This window comes from Electrophorus electricus, chromosome 16 (genome assembly GCF_041902795.1).
Source record: "Electrophorus electricus isolate QZ-2024a chromosome 16, ASM4190279v1, whole genome shotgun sequence".
Taxonomy (NCBI): domain Eukaryota; kingdom Metazoa; phylum Chordata; class Actinopteri; order Gymnotiformes; family Gymnotidae; genus Electrophorus; species Electrophorus electricus.
Genome location: NC_137512.1, coordinates 9074647 through 9090582, shown reverse-complemented (window position 1 = coordinate 9090582; position 15936 = coordinate 9074647). Strand labels below are relative to the sequence as shown.

At 34.0% G+C, this 15936-nt stretch overlaps 1 protein-coding gene across 2 annotated transcripts in view; it reads left to right on the top strand.

The window, feature by feature from the left end:
• The first annotated feature begins 4787 nt into the window (after positions 1–4787).
• ahnak (AHNAK nucleoprotein) overlaps positions 4788–15936 on the top strand; it is a 34508-nt gene continuing 23359 nt past the window's right edge. Inside the window, exons 1-5 of one of the 2 annotated variants that reach the window (XM_035532018.2) lie at positions 4788–5066; positions 11715–11765; positions 14696–14759; positions 15344–15500; positions 15645–15850. In XM_035532018.2, the coding sequence (XP_035387911.2) occupies positions 15344–15500; positions 15645–15850 (363 nt within the window). In that variant the 5' untranslated portion in view covers positions 4788–5066; positions 11715–11765; positions 14696–14759. The remainder of the gene's footprint in view (positions 5067–11714; positions 11766–14695; positions 14760–15343; positions 15501–15644; positions 15851–15936) is intronic. The other variant, XM_081698611.1, reaches the window with a different exon arrangement.

The following is a 15936-nucleotide window of genomic DNA, read 5'->3' as shown; positions in this document are numbered from 1 at the left end:
AGAAAAATGTACAAAGAACAAAACGTATTGTATTAAGATTTGTTAACCTAATACATTTTCAAAAACTATTTTTCTCATTGGCAAAAAACCTTAGATCTGGAGTAACTTATATAGCCAAAGTTAACAGCATGGCATCAACGAAGGAATGATGACACGACTTAAGCGGTGTGTTCCTGGATACAAAAATAGCGAAGTGGGGAAAATGGCCCCCCTGACGGCTGACTACCAGCCACAAAGAGCTGGACTGAAGAAAAACATATGACTGGAATGTAAGAAGTATCTTGTAAAACAAACAAACACAATACATAAATAAATAAATAAATAAATAAATAAATAAATAAATAAATAAAAATGAATAAATAAAACCAGGAAAGAAAACGCCAGCAAAAAACAGGCGACCATTTATTTATCACAAAGTACTTATCACTGGAATTAATTATTTTTGCCAATAATGTTTAGTTGATCCATGCATTTTTATCTATGCATTGGGCAATTGCACAGTGTAGATTAGTACATAATAATTCCAAGTGGAATAAAAGTTTAGCAATATCCTGATTTAGCTTACTTACTCTGAAAAGTGCTGCATTATTTTATACCTGTAAGACAAAAATAAAGATGTGAAAGTTCTTAGTTAAGTGAGACAAAGTGAGACAAATGACATTTCTGTATAACAAACACAGATTTAAAAGTATAAAAAGATGTTAGATACTGTTATTGTTAATAGTTATTTATGGTGGCATTAATACTGCAGTCACTGGGCCTATCTAGGTGTAGATGTCAGTGAGTGTCATCACTTTACAGTGCATGTGCAAAGCATCAGATTTTACCTTCTTCAACAAGTGTTTTGGCTTCTCATATTTATATACACAGACAAATTATCACTATGGAAACATTCCTGCAATAGCCTGCCCCCTTGCTTATTATGTAGCCATGGCAGCTATCCCAGAATAGTCCTTTTGGTTCGTCTGTCCCTCGTGTTGGTGAGTCATAATCTGCAGGGCAAACCACAATTCAAACCGTCTGACATTCTATGCTGTTCTCTTTTCTCTTTTCTTACTGGACAGCCATACAATCACAAGACACAGATAAGGGGAACCCCATGATATTAAACTAATAAACAATGTGACCATAGCAACTAATCTTATATGTTAGTAGAAAGGTCTTTCTTTATCTCACATCAATGAAAATATTTACATTTACAATGTTTATTTTACTTAATGTGACATTAAAATACAGTGAAAAAACAATAGCTTACTTTTAGAAAGAGAATGAGATAAATGAGAAGCAAGCAAAAGGAGAGAAATGGTACATGGCAATGGTCTGGTAATTGCTGTTTTCTGAAGTAGATCAACTGGAATGTGCAGGTAAAAGTGGGGCATGCCTAGCAAAAGGTGTTAAAACAGGACCAAATGGCCTAGATCAGGTAATCACAGCAAGGCCTTGAATGAACATTTTATAGTCAAACTAAAAGTGCTCTTTTGTGAACACAGTTGCCTGATGTGCTGCTTTTTCCAGTTCATGAGGGATGTGATGGCTTGTTTCCACAGTTGTACTGTTGTTCTCAAAAAAAAAACAACAAAAAAAAACCAGCTAATGACAAATGCATGTGGCTAAAGTGATATCCTACAACATGAACCAAAAGTTTACATCATTGTAAAATGTTGTAAAAAATACAACTTACATTCCATATGAAAATTAAGTAAAGCATTTAGTTGTCAATACTGTATAACTCATGTATGTAAAGATGAATGAATAAAGGTGTATAATGTCCATTTTAAAATGATCCTAAGGTTGCATGACCACAAGGAGTTAGAAAAGTGTCCTCCTCTATATATATCCACCTTAAAAATGTGTGACATATGGGGATGTTTCTGTAGAACTGTACTGAAGAAAGACTTCCAGTGTTGTTAGAATCAACTTTGGAAAAGTTGTTTAACAATATCATTACGTTTCAGAAGAGCCTTTTCTAAAGATGTTCTTGAGCTGAATGAGTGCAATTGTTTTCACTAGGAGAAATATAACTATTTTATCACAAAGTCAAAAAGGTTTTCGCCATGCCATTTCCATGGTGTTGCCTTCTCTACTGTTTCTTTTCACTTAACATAAAATGTTCCTCCTTTTATTTTTTGAAGTTGATTCCATGACACACCTAACAAACTCAGCCCCTTGCCCCTCCCTGTTCTTTTCCTTTGCTCCATTCTCTGCATGAGTGCTATGGTGTGTATTGTAGTCCTACAGGATGACTCATCCTGACACACCAGCACTCACTCTTGTTATTTACTCTACTCTAGTGCACACAAGCAGACACACCTATGCACTACACACCAGGAAACACACCCATTACCACATATCCTAGTATTAAGCTATTGAGACATTACATTTTACATACAGTTTACAGTAACTTAAAGCATGGGATAGATTTGCTGTGACTACAGCAATGAATCTTTTGTGGATTGTCCCACCTCGTAATTTCAGAAAATGTTTAATTCTTTGACATTTTTTCGCTGTTTTGTAATTGAGATGCTTCAAACAAACATAGAGCACTGGGAAAGTATGCAGTAAAAGCAACAGGGCCAAATCAACAAGGAATTTTAATGTATTACATTATTGCAGTGTAAGCTGTTGTTAAACCCTACTCTTCAATTCTCTTGCTTGCAAAATAGTTTTATTGTGCTTTTCTGTCTGTTGCAGCAAAGTCTACTGACTTTATTCTTGTCCTTAATTAAAATCACTTTCTTTACCCATAGTAGCTTGCCACACCCTGCTGTTCTTTGCTAAGAGAGGCAGTATAATAACCTATTCTTTGTTTACTGAATTCACCTACTGTTTGCTATTTCTCTGTGCTGAATATGGGTGTGACATAAATTTGTCGAAGTATTGCATCAAGGTTAAGCCTTTATGCACCCACTACTCCATGCAAACTGCTGACATGGACATTACTGTATTACTATATGTCTGTATTTCTGTATCTGTATTCTGTATGTTGTCTGTTACATAGCAACAATATCTGGCCAATACATGGCTGAATTTCTTCAAAAATGTTGTGCAATTAATGATCACTCATAGGAGGCAGGAAAATGTATCATAAGACACAGCCTTCATGCCAACTGTAAAGTACACTGAGAAATACTCTGAGGTAAATGGACATGTAGGGTAATTTCATGCAAAATCTTCTGAGACCAAAGTTCATCGTTGCTTTTATAATAGGTGGTACATAAATATAAAAGAACATTTCATTCTGTCCTGACGCTATGGGAAGCTGTGACATTCACTGAGAAACTAGTACGGTTTTAAAGTGTAACATAATGGAACTGTAACAGGACAATAGTAATGAAAGTATTTGCAAATAGCCCCCAAATGCTGCAATGCAATAATTAATAATACTAAAAAGGTACTAATTTTGTAAAACAAAAAGTTTTAAGCTCCATGCATACAATAAACATGCTTTACCTTAAAAGTTTGGCATTGCATTTCAGTTTTTGTGACTGTGCCTGCTTAATCGCCTTCCCTATATGATCATGGGATTTTTAAATCTTTCAAAAACGTGAGTGAAAATAAGAAACAATATATAAACTTTGTTGTTAATAAATGTATTTTTACCATTAATATCTTAAGCCCTTTAGGTTTCTGTTAACCAATGAATACAGTATTTGTAATGCCTGGTTAGAATGTTAGAACAAAGTAGGAATCTGAAAGGATATTGGGACAGTAGAGACCTTGGGAAGAGACTGTGTTGATAGGTGTAAGTAATGTACGCTGCAGCAGTTAAAAAAAGAAGAAGAAAGGATTGCAAATGGGAGAGGCCGTTTGGCACATTCTTAGCATGACAGGTTCGTCAGGTAAGTCAACAGCCATATAAATCAGATAATAGGCATGCTGGTTTTGTAGGATAGGTATATTGTCTTTTTCAGCATAGCAGTTCATATTTCATTTGAAAGTTCATTCTTATCATATTTAGAACATTTCAAAAATATTGTTCAGCAGAAATATTTAAATTCTTTCCAACCTAATTCATACAGATAATCTACATGGATTACTTTCCAATATTGAATATGCATGTATTTTATGTAAATCACGTGTAGCTTATGTATTTTTAAACAGACAAAATAGTTTGTGTGGCTGCTAATTATGTTGCAAATTAATCTTTCCTACCGAGACTAAGAAAAAATACAATAAGTTCTGGAATATGCTTCTCAAAATAACTCTACTAGTAAGAAGACTGACAATTCTCTGTAAAGGATGAAATAATCTTGAGTACTTTACAGTGTTTGGGGAAAATCACCACTGCACTAGACAAGAACAGACTAGTTAACATATAAGTGGCTCAGTGCCTCTTAACAAGCTCTATTTAATGACTGTTGCTTTGAAGTTACATTCATAACCCTTTCATAAATACTATAAAATATCTGATTCCAAACACATATGAAATATGTATTACTACAATATGTGTCTAATCAATGAATAATCACAGTCCCAACTATAAACCATTTATCATTTCATATGTGTAAATACAACACCTATTACACTATCATTACACCACTTGGGAAATAACCTTATTCAGTTATTATTAACAAAATCGCATTACGTTACATTAATGCATTGTAGGCCTTCATGAGTGTTTTGTACACATTAGTAAACTTATTTCACTATGCCAAATTCGTCTCGACAACAAGGCTGTGAGTGAATCAAACAGTGGGTGGGCTGGACCAAAGCGCAAACGGCCACTCCCTGTTACACCGTTACCTCCCCCCTTCTTTCCTACTGAAGATCTCTTCCCTGCTGTACTCTAAGCCATTCTCCATAGCCCGAAGTTACGACGACACAACTGTAAAAGAAAGAACAGTGAGAGAGTAAGGCAATTTTAAAAAAGTACAAAGTGCTTTTAAACCACGTGGAGAAAACGGAGAAAAAGAAAGTTTCCAAACTTTCAAAGAACACGTTTTCGGCAGTATTGGCTGTGGGAAAAAAAAAAAAAAAACCTTTTCGGGGCTGTGGAAGAAAGACGTGGACATCAAAAGATGCTCATGCCAAGGTGTTAAAAATTTGGAAGCAGGACCTACTCCCAGGTAATAAATACATTTTTTTCCAAAATTCTTTCTAGTCTACAACTAAATTCCATAAGTACTTGCATTACGTGCAGTCCTAAATTCCGTGTACAGATCAGTGCAGTTCCTGAAAAGTATCATAACGACAAAGTTACGATGGAATTACGAAAATTATAGGGACCATAAATAGGTCCCTATAACATTTTGTACATAACGTCTTGTATGTAAATGCCTATTTATGACTCTTACAACCGATAACTCCAAAGAGGGGTAATGCGAACATGAGAAGTGGGTGTGTATCTAGTTGCACAAATAATCTGTTGCGCATTGTTTTTTGGGACTATCAGCTGCAGAGTCAATGTTAATTTTAAAAATATAGTCTAAATCCGACATTAATATATTGTGTTGAAAAAATTGCGGCCTCATATTCTTTAAAGGCGATGTCAATAATATGCTCTATTGTGATAATATACAGAAGAAAATGTTTGATATTTTGCATGTTATGCAAAGAATACCACCACACTTGCAGTCGGTGGGGAAACTTCACCAGTTCTTTGGGGTTTGTGCAACGTGGATGTATCGGTCTGACTCGCTGAAGTAGACTACGCCTTTGGTTTTGCTTAAACATTTTATGCAACATATGGGAACGTTGTCCACGCTGGTTTAATTTTGTAATTAAGATTCTCATTTATTCTCAAGAGTTTCTTTTTAATAATCGACATTATTGTATTCATTTTTCAGAGTTATTTTCACACCCAATCTCTTGTGCAGTTTCATACCCTGCCAAATGTGGACACAGCCCAGTTTTTGGATAACGTCATCAGATATTCTGCTGTATGACTTTAGAAGTGGAACAAAAAGAAAAAATATTACTTACACTGGCATTATATCAATTATTCATTTAAACATTTTCTGAAATGAAGCTTAAATGTACTGAAATGGGTGGAGTTCCCTAGTTCTAGCAGTTTTGCCTCAATTTTCTTAACCTGGGATCCTGTCCAGGGTGTGGAGAGTGAGGAGGGGGAGGGGGACTGATGGAATGTAGTGGTTTGGAAAGACTTACTAATTGAAACCAGGTCTGAAGCAGAAGAAGGAAAAGTACAGCTTGTTAGAATAAGAAAGAATGAATGTTTTATTCATGCAACACTCTTATTTTCTTATTTAATATTATGTTTCCTTTAGATAAATTAACCCATCTTCAAGTTTCTTAAAAAAACCCCAACATATTTGTTGACGGGTGTAAAAACAGAAAGAAAGTGGTGTAATTTCTGTTACTTTTGTAAATGTTAAACACCAGCTTTTTCATAAAAGCTGAAATGAATAACTACAGGTCTGGAAAGTCATTTCGGCTGACAAACTGCATTTGTAGATCCCATCCCCCTCTCTTGCCACACCCTTCTAGCTCCCTTTCTAGCTAAATGTATCAAAAAATAAAAGTGTATCAGTGAGATTTGTTGATACAATATATGGAAGATGAAGTATAGCTTGTTTACATTTTTATTCTTTCCTTTGCAATAATTTCACTAATGGGATATTTTTATGATTTGCTTTTTCAGTCATATCAACAGTTATGATCAGTCAAAGTCGAGCGTTGTCTTATATTTCAAGTTTAATTATCTTTATGTTACTGTGTGTGCCTCTAGTACATGATGAATGTTCAGTGAACAATTCTTCAGAAATGGTTTTTGATGAATACTCTGTATTGTATGTTTAGACACAGAGTTGTGGGTTAAAGCATCCTGGCTCACAGGAGCTAGTCTCAGATGGAGGCACCGTTTTCTCCTGTGAGATGTTTATAGGGTAGACAGGAGGGCTGCCTTTGCAGAGTTTGCTATGCTAGTGTGAAACGGAAAGAGTCTGGACTCACACACACTTCCTCTGTCATTTCCTTACAGGCTTTTAGAGAGTTTGCTTCTACACCAAAGGGAGAACTGTAGAGTAGGAATAATCCCCTTAAAAACAGAATGTTATATTTCTTTGTTGTATCTTAGTGTGTTCCTGAACAAACATTTCTTGGCAAAAACTATTTAGATATAACAACAACAACAATAAGACTTTTCATCTTGTTCTTCTTCTTCTTCTTCTTGTTTTTCTTCTTCTTCTTCTTCTTCTTCTTCTTCTTCTTCTTCTTCTTCTTATTATTATTATTATTATAAATTGTATTGTATGTATTGTATTGTATATTAAGTTTGTATTTATTCAGATATAAACTGTCTGTGGTTCATTTGGTTCATCACAGATATGTTTGGACCACACATATACTTGTTATCAAAAATAGTGAATCCACTCAAAGATGCAGTTATGATTGTATGATGATTAACACATTTTTTTTTTTGACTTCTCTGGCATTTTTGTAGATGTTCTTTGTGTTTTAACTCGTACAAATCAAGCCACACCTAAGAATTACTGACTGAGGAAGTTAGGAACAATTGAGTAAAAGAAGCAGTCTCTGCCAACATGCCAGTGACTTAAAATGCATGTTGATTTTTTATAATTTCACATACAACTGAATCTTGTAAAATAGCTTGGTTCATGTATTTTGAAAGATACAGAATAATATGGATTTTTTTTTCTTCTGGCCATAAAAAAGGGGGGAGGGGAAATAAATATCAATTTGTCTATGTATTTTTACTGTTAAACTCACAGTCTTTCCAAAACCCCAACTTTGTACATGCACACCATTTTCTTTAGTTGATAGGTGTGGCAACAGTATAAGCAATATGAATCTATGGGTACATCTTTTGCAGGAATGAACATGACTAAAAGATCAGAATTAGTGCCGAGGACTTCATGTTCAGTTAAGGTATATATGTGGTAAATGATTCTTGACAGCATAACAGATCTTTCTCAACTTGTTGATACCTGTTTGATGTATTGACAGAACTGTTACAAGAAGCCAAACACTGCTTTTAAATGTTATTCTGATGTAAGAGCTGTTCCAATACCTTTCTCCTGAAAAGAATTGAATTGGTTACACAAGATACAGTCTTGATTACTGAATTTATTAAGTTAGCAAATAGATAAAAAAGAGGATACTGGCTATGTCAGTGGCAGAAGTTAGCAGACGTGTTTATGTCACTCTTCTCTTAGTTACTCATCATTTGACACATTTTATATTATAATATTATTTCTATATTGTATAATTATTGTATTTTTTGAACTTTTATATTAGAAGGCTTAGCAATGTTTTACATGACCTCTGGTATGTACAGAATTATATGAAGCCACCAGTCTTCTGAGTGACATTAAGCTCTGCTTCTCTCTGTCCTTCACACTCACCACTATGTACAAATGTTCATACCATGGTCTGTGTTTATCATGGAATATTGCTTGTGGTATTATAAATAATACCAGTATTTATTACACATTGCATTCCTAAATTGGTCCATATAAATAGTATTCCTTTATAACAATCATTAGTTAAATTTTATATGCATCTTTTTTTTGGGGGCGGGGGGGGGGGGGGGGGGGGGGGGGCTGAGAATGCTATCATGAGTCATTACAGCATTTCAGAGTTCTGGACTACACTTTTTTCACTTCATGATTTACAGAGGTATTAGTTACTGAAAGTGAGCCAGTACTTTACATCAGTTCATTCTATTTTATATGTACAAAGACCACAACCAGTAGATTTATTGAGTATTGGGATCATCTAGAAGTGAGTTACCATGTGCATACTTGTCCAATTAAACAATAGAACATAAAAATTAAAATAACCAAAGAGGATATATTAAAACTGATTTTTTGTTCAGTGCTCATTTAAGGTAAGAGGAAACGTAAATTATGACATCATAATTTAACTGAAAATAATTTAACTGAAAGACTAATGCATTTTAATACGCTGTCATACACTCAATACAATATACTCTGCAGACCTATGTTTTATGTGTTATAAACAACAAGGTTAAGCCCATGGTTAAGTCCAAGGTTAAGGGTATAAAATGTATTTTACTCTTTTTTTTGTGAAAAAGAATATATAATTCAAGTCACTTTGTCTTCAATCAGTGTTAGGAAACATTTAACAAAATGGGGTGATTCTGTACGGATTCACTGGGGGAACAAAGTAATTGGCCAAGTGTAGAACATTGTTTTGGAGTTAGTCACTGCAGGAGGGGCTGGGCACTCTTCCAGCTGGCCCTACAGATCTATAAAGGAATGTGTGTGACTGGAGGCCAGGGTGGGGCTTTCTGCTCTCTGCTCTCTGCTCTGTGAGCATGGGAAGATGGCCTGCTTCTCTTTTTCAAATTTGGGTGTGTCTAGTATTACTTTATAGGCAGTATGTGATCACTAGGATGTACCATATACACTAGTATCTGTTACATTTTTGTTAGGTCTATTGGGTTTTCCTATCCCAAAGTCTGCATCTGTTTAAACTTGTACTGTGAAAACTTTGTAACTCTTACCATATTTTACATGCATATTTTGTTTGACATTGTTCTTGAGTGGGTCCATTAACTAAAGTCAGATCTTGAACTATTTAGTTTTTGTATTTTGTGTCCTTTGTTCTAGTGTGCTGACTCCAGCTTTAGCAAGGTGACCAGAATGATTATGGATTCCACTCTGAAGTGTACACAGCTGTTCTACCAGACACTGTTCTGTGCAAACACAGTGGCAAGCTCACCCAGCCTGGCTTTTATTGCCATAGGTCCATGTCTATTTCAGTCACAGTTCTGAAATAACTAGCCATATAATGAAACAACAGGGTAGTGAAAGGCACAATGTTTTCAGAATTATGGATGATGAGTTTTGTGCAGTTGAGAGACGAGTGAAACTAAACATTTCTATGTTGTTTATGAACAGCTGTGTACTATTGATATAACCACCATTAAATTGTGAAGGTCTCCATCTTGATCAGCTTTATCAGGTGAGAGTCAACACTTGCGCTAAGGAAGTATCCAGGTTTCTGAGTTTCTAATTAATCACTTTTTCAGTTATATAACTTGGATCCTCAATTCAGTCTATTAGGACAAGTGAGATTCTTAAAATTCTTAAAACTTTGAAATGCGAGTGGTAACGTGTTAAATCAGGATTTCTATTTATTGTATGTTAAGATGACTATTGACTCCTTTCATAAAGTATCTCTTTATTTCCAGTCTTTCTTAAATAGTTATTTTCTTTGAGTCCTAAATGGTCATTAGACTTAAAGTAAAACCACACTGAAGAGGCTTAATTATAGTTGTTTTTCAGCACTTGGGCAGGTCTCCACTGGCACATACCTGTCTGTGATTTTTGTTTAAAGTGTCAGTTAATGACATGGGAATTTTTTATTCCTCCTTCAGCTGCTCCAGTTACTTGTATCAAAAAAGCACTGGTCTTTGAAACAGGAAGTTTTGAAGGTTCAGTGAAAAAGTCTTAACATTCATCAGTTGTCATTTTTTAAATATACTTTTTCTCATCCCATGGTAAATGACATAACAATGAAATTTTGTTCAAACAAAGTGAATGCACCCCTGTTTTTCTTTTTCCTCAGTTTGGACAGAGCACTCTCAACCATTTCACTGCAAGTTATATTGTGTATGACTGTATGTGACAAATAAACTGAACTTTAACTTGAACTTGAATGTTAAGCACTTAAAGGGTTTTAAAAATATGATCTATCAATTCAGTGTTAGGACAACAAACATAAAAAACATCAATATTTTGCATCAAGTTTAAGTAATTAATTATTTTATCCACTATCAATTGTTACATTATTGTATAAAAGAAGACATAAGAAGCAAAATTATGTTTCAGTATTTCTTTTACAGTGTCCTGAGAAGAAAATCTAAAAATTCGAGAAAAAATAAATAAATCAGTGGTTGGTGTAGACAGTTAGTTATCCTGTTTAAACACAAGAGCTTATTATATAATGTAACACATTTCATACTGTGAAATCATGATATACTGTATGCAGAATACCTCTGCAAGACTGGGTAGTCAAATTGGAATTTGCATGTGATAGCTTCCCTGTGAGGAAATCACAGGGTAGGGGAATAAATATTTAGTCACATTAAACCTAGATTATACCTGAAACCTGAAATTGCAGATTTAGTATAAAAGATTATTAGGCTGCCTTAATTGATTGTTTCCCCCTGAAATGTGTTGTATTTTTTTTATTTGGCCAGATAAAACAGATATAAGTGATCCAAAGTAGTGGGAAGATGCATTTAATTTTAGGTATGTAGTTGTAGCAGGTGTTGTACTAGATTATCTCTCATTTCTCATCTTCAGTCTAACATAGAAATTAACTAATTTTATACATGGGAATTAACAAATCTCAACCTTCATGTTCCAAAAAATTGAAAGCAAATGTTTGAGTGTGTGCAAGTTTAAATAATCTCATAATTATGGCTTGTTTATAAGAATGCTATCTTTATTGTTCTTATGCAGTATCCATTTCATTCACTGTCTCCCTCTGAGGTCAAGGCAGAGAAAGTGGAAAGCAATGGGTGTGGCTATATTTTAAAGAGAAAGTAGGGGAAAAAGGATTTTAGGCCAAGCAAAGCCAGTATAAACTGGTTTTCATGTGCATTCCAATATAATATCATATATTAAATATAGTTTTTAGTCTGTACAGTAATTGTTTTATGTATTGTGAACATGAGAGACAAGGTTTTCTTATGTGGCTATTAAATCATCCCAAACACTCTTAGGGGTCTACACTAATAATATTCTTTTACTTTTTTTCAGAAAACAAAGACAAGAGTGAGATAGAGTGTCAGGTTGTGCATGAGCAACCTGGTAGGTTTCTTTATTTATGTTCTAAAAGTATTAAGTTTAGTTTGGTTGAAAACAAAACAGATTTATTACATGGCATGCACAGATAACATTTATTACATTTTTGATTTGAAAATCTCTATCACTGCCCAGTTCTTGATAAATTAATAAAATGTAAAGCAAACAAAACCAAATCAATTTTCACATTATTAATGTATATACTGTACATATTTTTGTTATTTATATGTAGAATTATTATTATAACATTTATAACATGTAGAAAAATGTTGATTGATATAGAGGTGAGGGGGTGTGAGGGATGAGGGGAAGTACTGCCCCCTTTAGAGTCATGAAGAAATAACAGTGTGGCATGCCTAAAACAGGCAGAGGAATAACATGCCATTCTCAAGTCATTGCGAAGACAACAATCTTAGTTATTTCCATCTGCTGCTCTGTTAAATAGATATGTTAGCCATTGATAATAATGAGTCTAGTCTTAGGGCTGAATTGCACAGCTTCTACAACTCCTAAATTTTCTACCACTAAAAAGATTCTGTAAAAACTTTGATGTTTTAAAATGTTTCATAGAATACAGAGAACAAAGAAAATATGTATGAGTTTGAGTTTACCCATACTTTAAGAGAACTCAAAGGTGAACACTCAAAGCTGTAGCAGGTAATGTTGCTTGGCTGAGATTTTTTAAAAATTACTTTAAAATTAAGGTTACTGAAGATGCATGGTGATTTAGAAGAACATAATTCTGGGAAGATATTTTATACTACAAACCTATTCACAGTGTCACTATGTTTCCCAATCTTCAATAAACTTAACATCTTTATTATAATTAAAAAAAAAAATTATTCCTGTCTTCTATTGAATAGGAATAGCATGTTTTTATTATAAAGCTCTTTATTATACAACTTGTCTGTCTTTGATAATCTCTTGGAGATCAAGGCTTTTTTTTTTTTAAGTAGTATGTGTTTTTTTTTTTTATTCAAGGGAAAATCAGTTAACCTTATGTGTATTTAACAAAGTTTGTGATCCTACTGTATCACATTGAGAATTGTTTTGAGCGTCAAATTATAGCTGGATGTGCATGTATTCTAATCACAGCACTGTACCCTGTAGTTAAGGTACATGCTTTGCAGTCAGAAGGTTACTAGTTCAAGCCCCACCCTTGCCAATTTTCCACTGTTCAGACCTTACTTTCTCAAGTTGTATGTTGTTTTAGATAAAAGTGTCAGCTAATTGTACCATAGCTGTCAGAAGTAGAAAATATTTTGTCAATTGATTTGCTATAAAGCAATGCTGTATGCTGTCAGCTGTTCTGTTAGCACTGTGTTCCTCCTTGGTTTTATGGATGGAATGTGTGTTTAAGTTTCTTCTTCAGTGCATTTGCATTTTAAGTCATACTTTGCATAACTTAAGATACTTGTTGGCATGCAGTTTTGTGTACAGTCATAATATTTTGGTTTTGGAGACCTTTGAAGAGTTGTTTAAAACAGTAAGAATTTATATTTTCTGTGGTAATCTGCACCAGGTGCAAATCTGTCCATACCTCCAAATGTTTACTAGCTTTTGTGTTATATTTAAATTTCATAATAGCACTATGTTTGCACTGAATGCAAATGGGATGTCGTGTGGAAAATGAAATTCTTACAGAATACTAGTCATTCAGGGTTGAACTATTCTTGGGGTAAGGAAACTCAAGCAGTATTTTAAACCATATCCTGTTGCTCTCTCAAATTTCCACTCACAAGAATATCCTTTGCGGTGTGAGAGGATTTATTTTTAACAAAAATCTTTGTTGTGGGTATGCTAAAGTTTTCAATGGCATTAACTATGCTTGGTCAAAGGAATAAACATACATACATTTTACCATCAGCTTTAACTCTTTGACCCCTTATATTATTGTCTATATTGGGCATTGATATTTGACCAGCAATGATTGGCATTTCTAAGGTTAAACCTATTGGATTAAACAGGGTCTTCTTGCATATTTAGTACAGAAGATACCATATAAAATTGTAAAAAAAGTAAAATGAATATTATTTTTGAAAATACCTGGTATTTTTCATCAGTAAATCCATATTAATCCTAATCAGAAGGGTCTCAATCACTCTGTTGTGTGAAATATGCATGTGGGTGTATTCATAACTAAAAGATCTCATGGTTACAGCTGAATGGATTGTTGAGGGGGTGGTAATAAGAAAACAATGAGATTTCTGTTTGAAGCTGGAATGGCAGTCCTACATGTTTACTGGACATCCTTCAGAAACATTCAGAACTAATAAGTTGCATACTATTACAGGCTTTAATCTGTATGCTTGGAACATTACATAATGACTTTTTAAAACTACACTAAATGAACCTGACCTGGTTGCAATAAAGTAATTTAGATGAGCAGATGGAAGTTAAGGTTGCAATGTAATGATAATTCTACAGTAACTTAATTTTACTGTATTCTGATTTGCACAAATGTTACAAGCTGTAATGTGAAATGTGAAGAAATGTAAACTAATATTATTTACAAAAGTACATTAAAAAATGAAAATACTTGCACTGTAACTTTTTATAAGGGTATTCCTATGGCATTATCTTGGCATTATTCTCTGATATTGAATCTGACATTTGATCAGACTGTTTTGTTCTGAGGATTGGGCATGGTGTCATTCACAGAATCAGTGAAGATTTTTTATAGATATTTTAGACAGGCATTTTATTGCCATCTAGTGGCATTCATCTAGCCTATCCATGGAATTGCTGGGAAAGTAGGCAATTTGGACCATCTTGTAGATGATTATAATATTATTAAAGGTTTGAAACTTAACTGAAAATGTGAATAAAATTGAAATCTTTGCAATACTGCAGATGTTGGTTATGGATTAAAAACTTAGAATGTTTACTATTAAATGTTTTATCTGGATTAATAAAATATTCTATTTTGATTTCAGGAAAAGAAACTAGAGCTGATTTAACCCATTCCAGCAGCCAGGGGAAGGAGAAACAAAACTTGACGTAAGCCTAATCAGAAGGGTCTCAATAATGAGCTGAGCATTAAGTGTTTAATTATTATTTAACTATAGGAAGCAGTGCCCTATTAGATGTTGAAAAACTATTTGAATTGTCTTATGTCATGTTTTTATGTAGTCATTAACAGTTCTTAAAGACAATGGTATTAGCAGAAGGTGCCTTACATTAAAAAATAATTGATTACACACATAGCTTTATAAAAAATCATATTTTATCACCTGGTTGCAAATTGCTTTCAAAACAAAGGGAGTTTACTCAAATAATGAACACACTGCTGCATGCCAGCAAAGAACTCCTGCTGATATTATTGTCAAAGAATGGGAAAGCATCTATATTCTAAGTATGGTTTAATGCAAAATGCCCTGTGGCATTACTTTATTAATTTATAATAAAGTAATCTCCTTTAAGCATTTATTAAAATAAGCATGAAAATTTTAATAATCAAAATGCTCAGTTGATCATTTGATGATACAAAGCAAAACAACAACAAAACACTACAATAATGCAGCATATCAAAGGCCAACTCAAAATTGGAAAACAATAATTTACCTTCTTTCCTTCTTTCCTAGATGGCTGATGATGAGGACACAAGGGAAGTCCTCTTCCCACAGTGGATGGGCCCTGATAAACATGGACTTAAAATAGAGCAAAAAGGTCAAGGAGAGATTTTCATCAAAGAAGTGACAGAAGAATCCCCTGCATCTCACACTGGGAGAGTATTTGAAGGTAGAGAACAGTGTTTCCCTTGATATATTCATATAGATATTTATTATAACTTTGCAGACTCTCTATCTAATAAACAAAACTTCCATGTTTTCAAAAATAAAGTGCATCTGCTGTCTAATTGAAAAATGTGTCCCACTTTGACAGGTGATCAAATTGTTGGTGCCACAATTTATTTTGAGAATATGAGCTCTGAAGAAACAGCTGAGTTATTGAAGACTCTTAACCGACACAAGGTTGGACTAAAACTTCAACACAAGACAGGAGATAAATCTCCTTGTCGTTCTCCCATGGGTACTTTGTCATGGGAAGGACAAGGTGGATTTGGAGGCTCTAGTCCTGACATCATTCTAGTAAGTAAATGGTTTATTGCTGGTGCTCTTCAAAAACATTGCACTAGCTTCTATGTTGTAATAAGTTAGACATTTCTGCTTAAAAT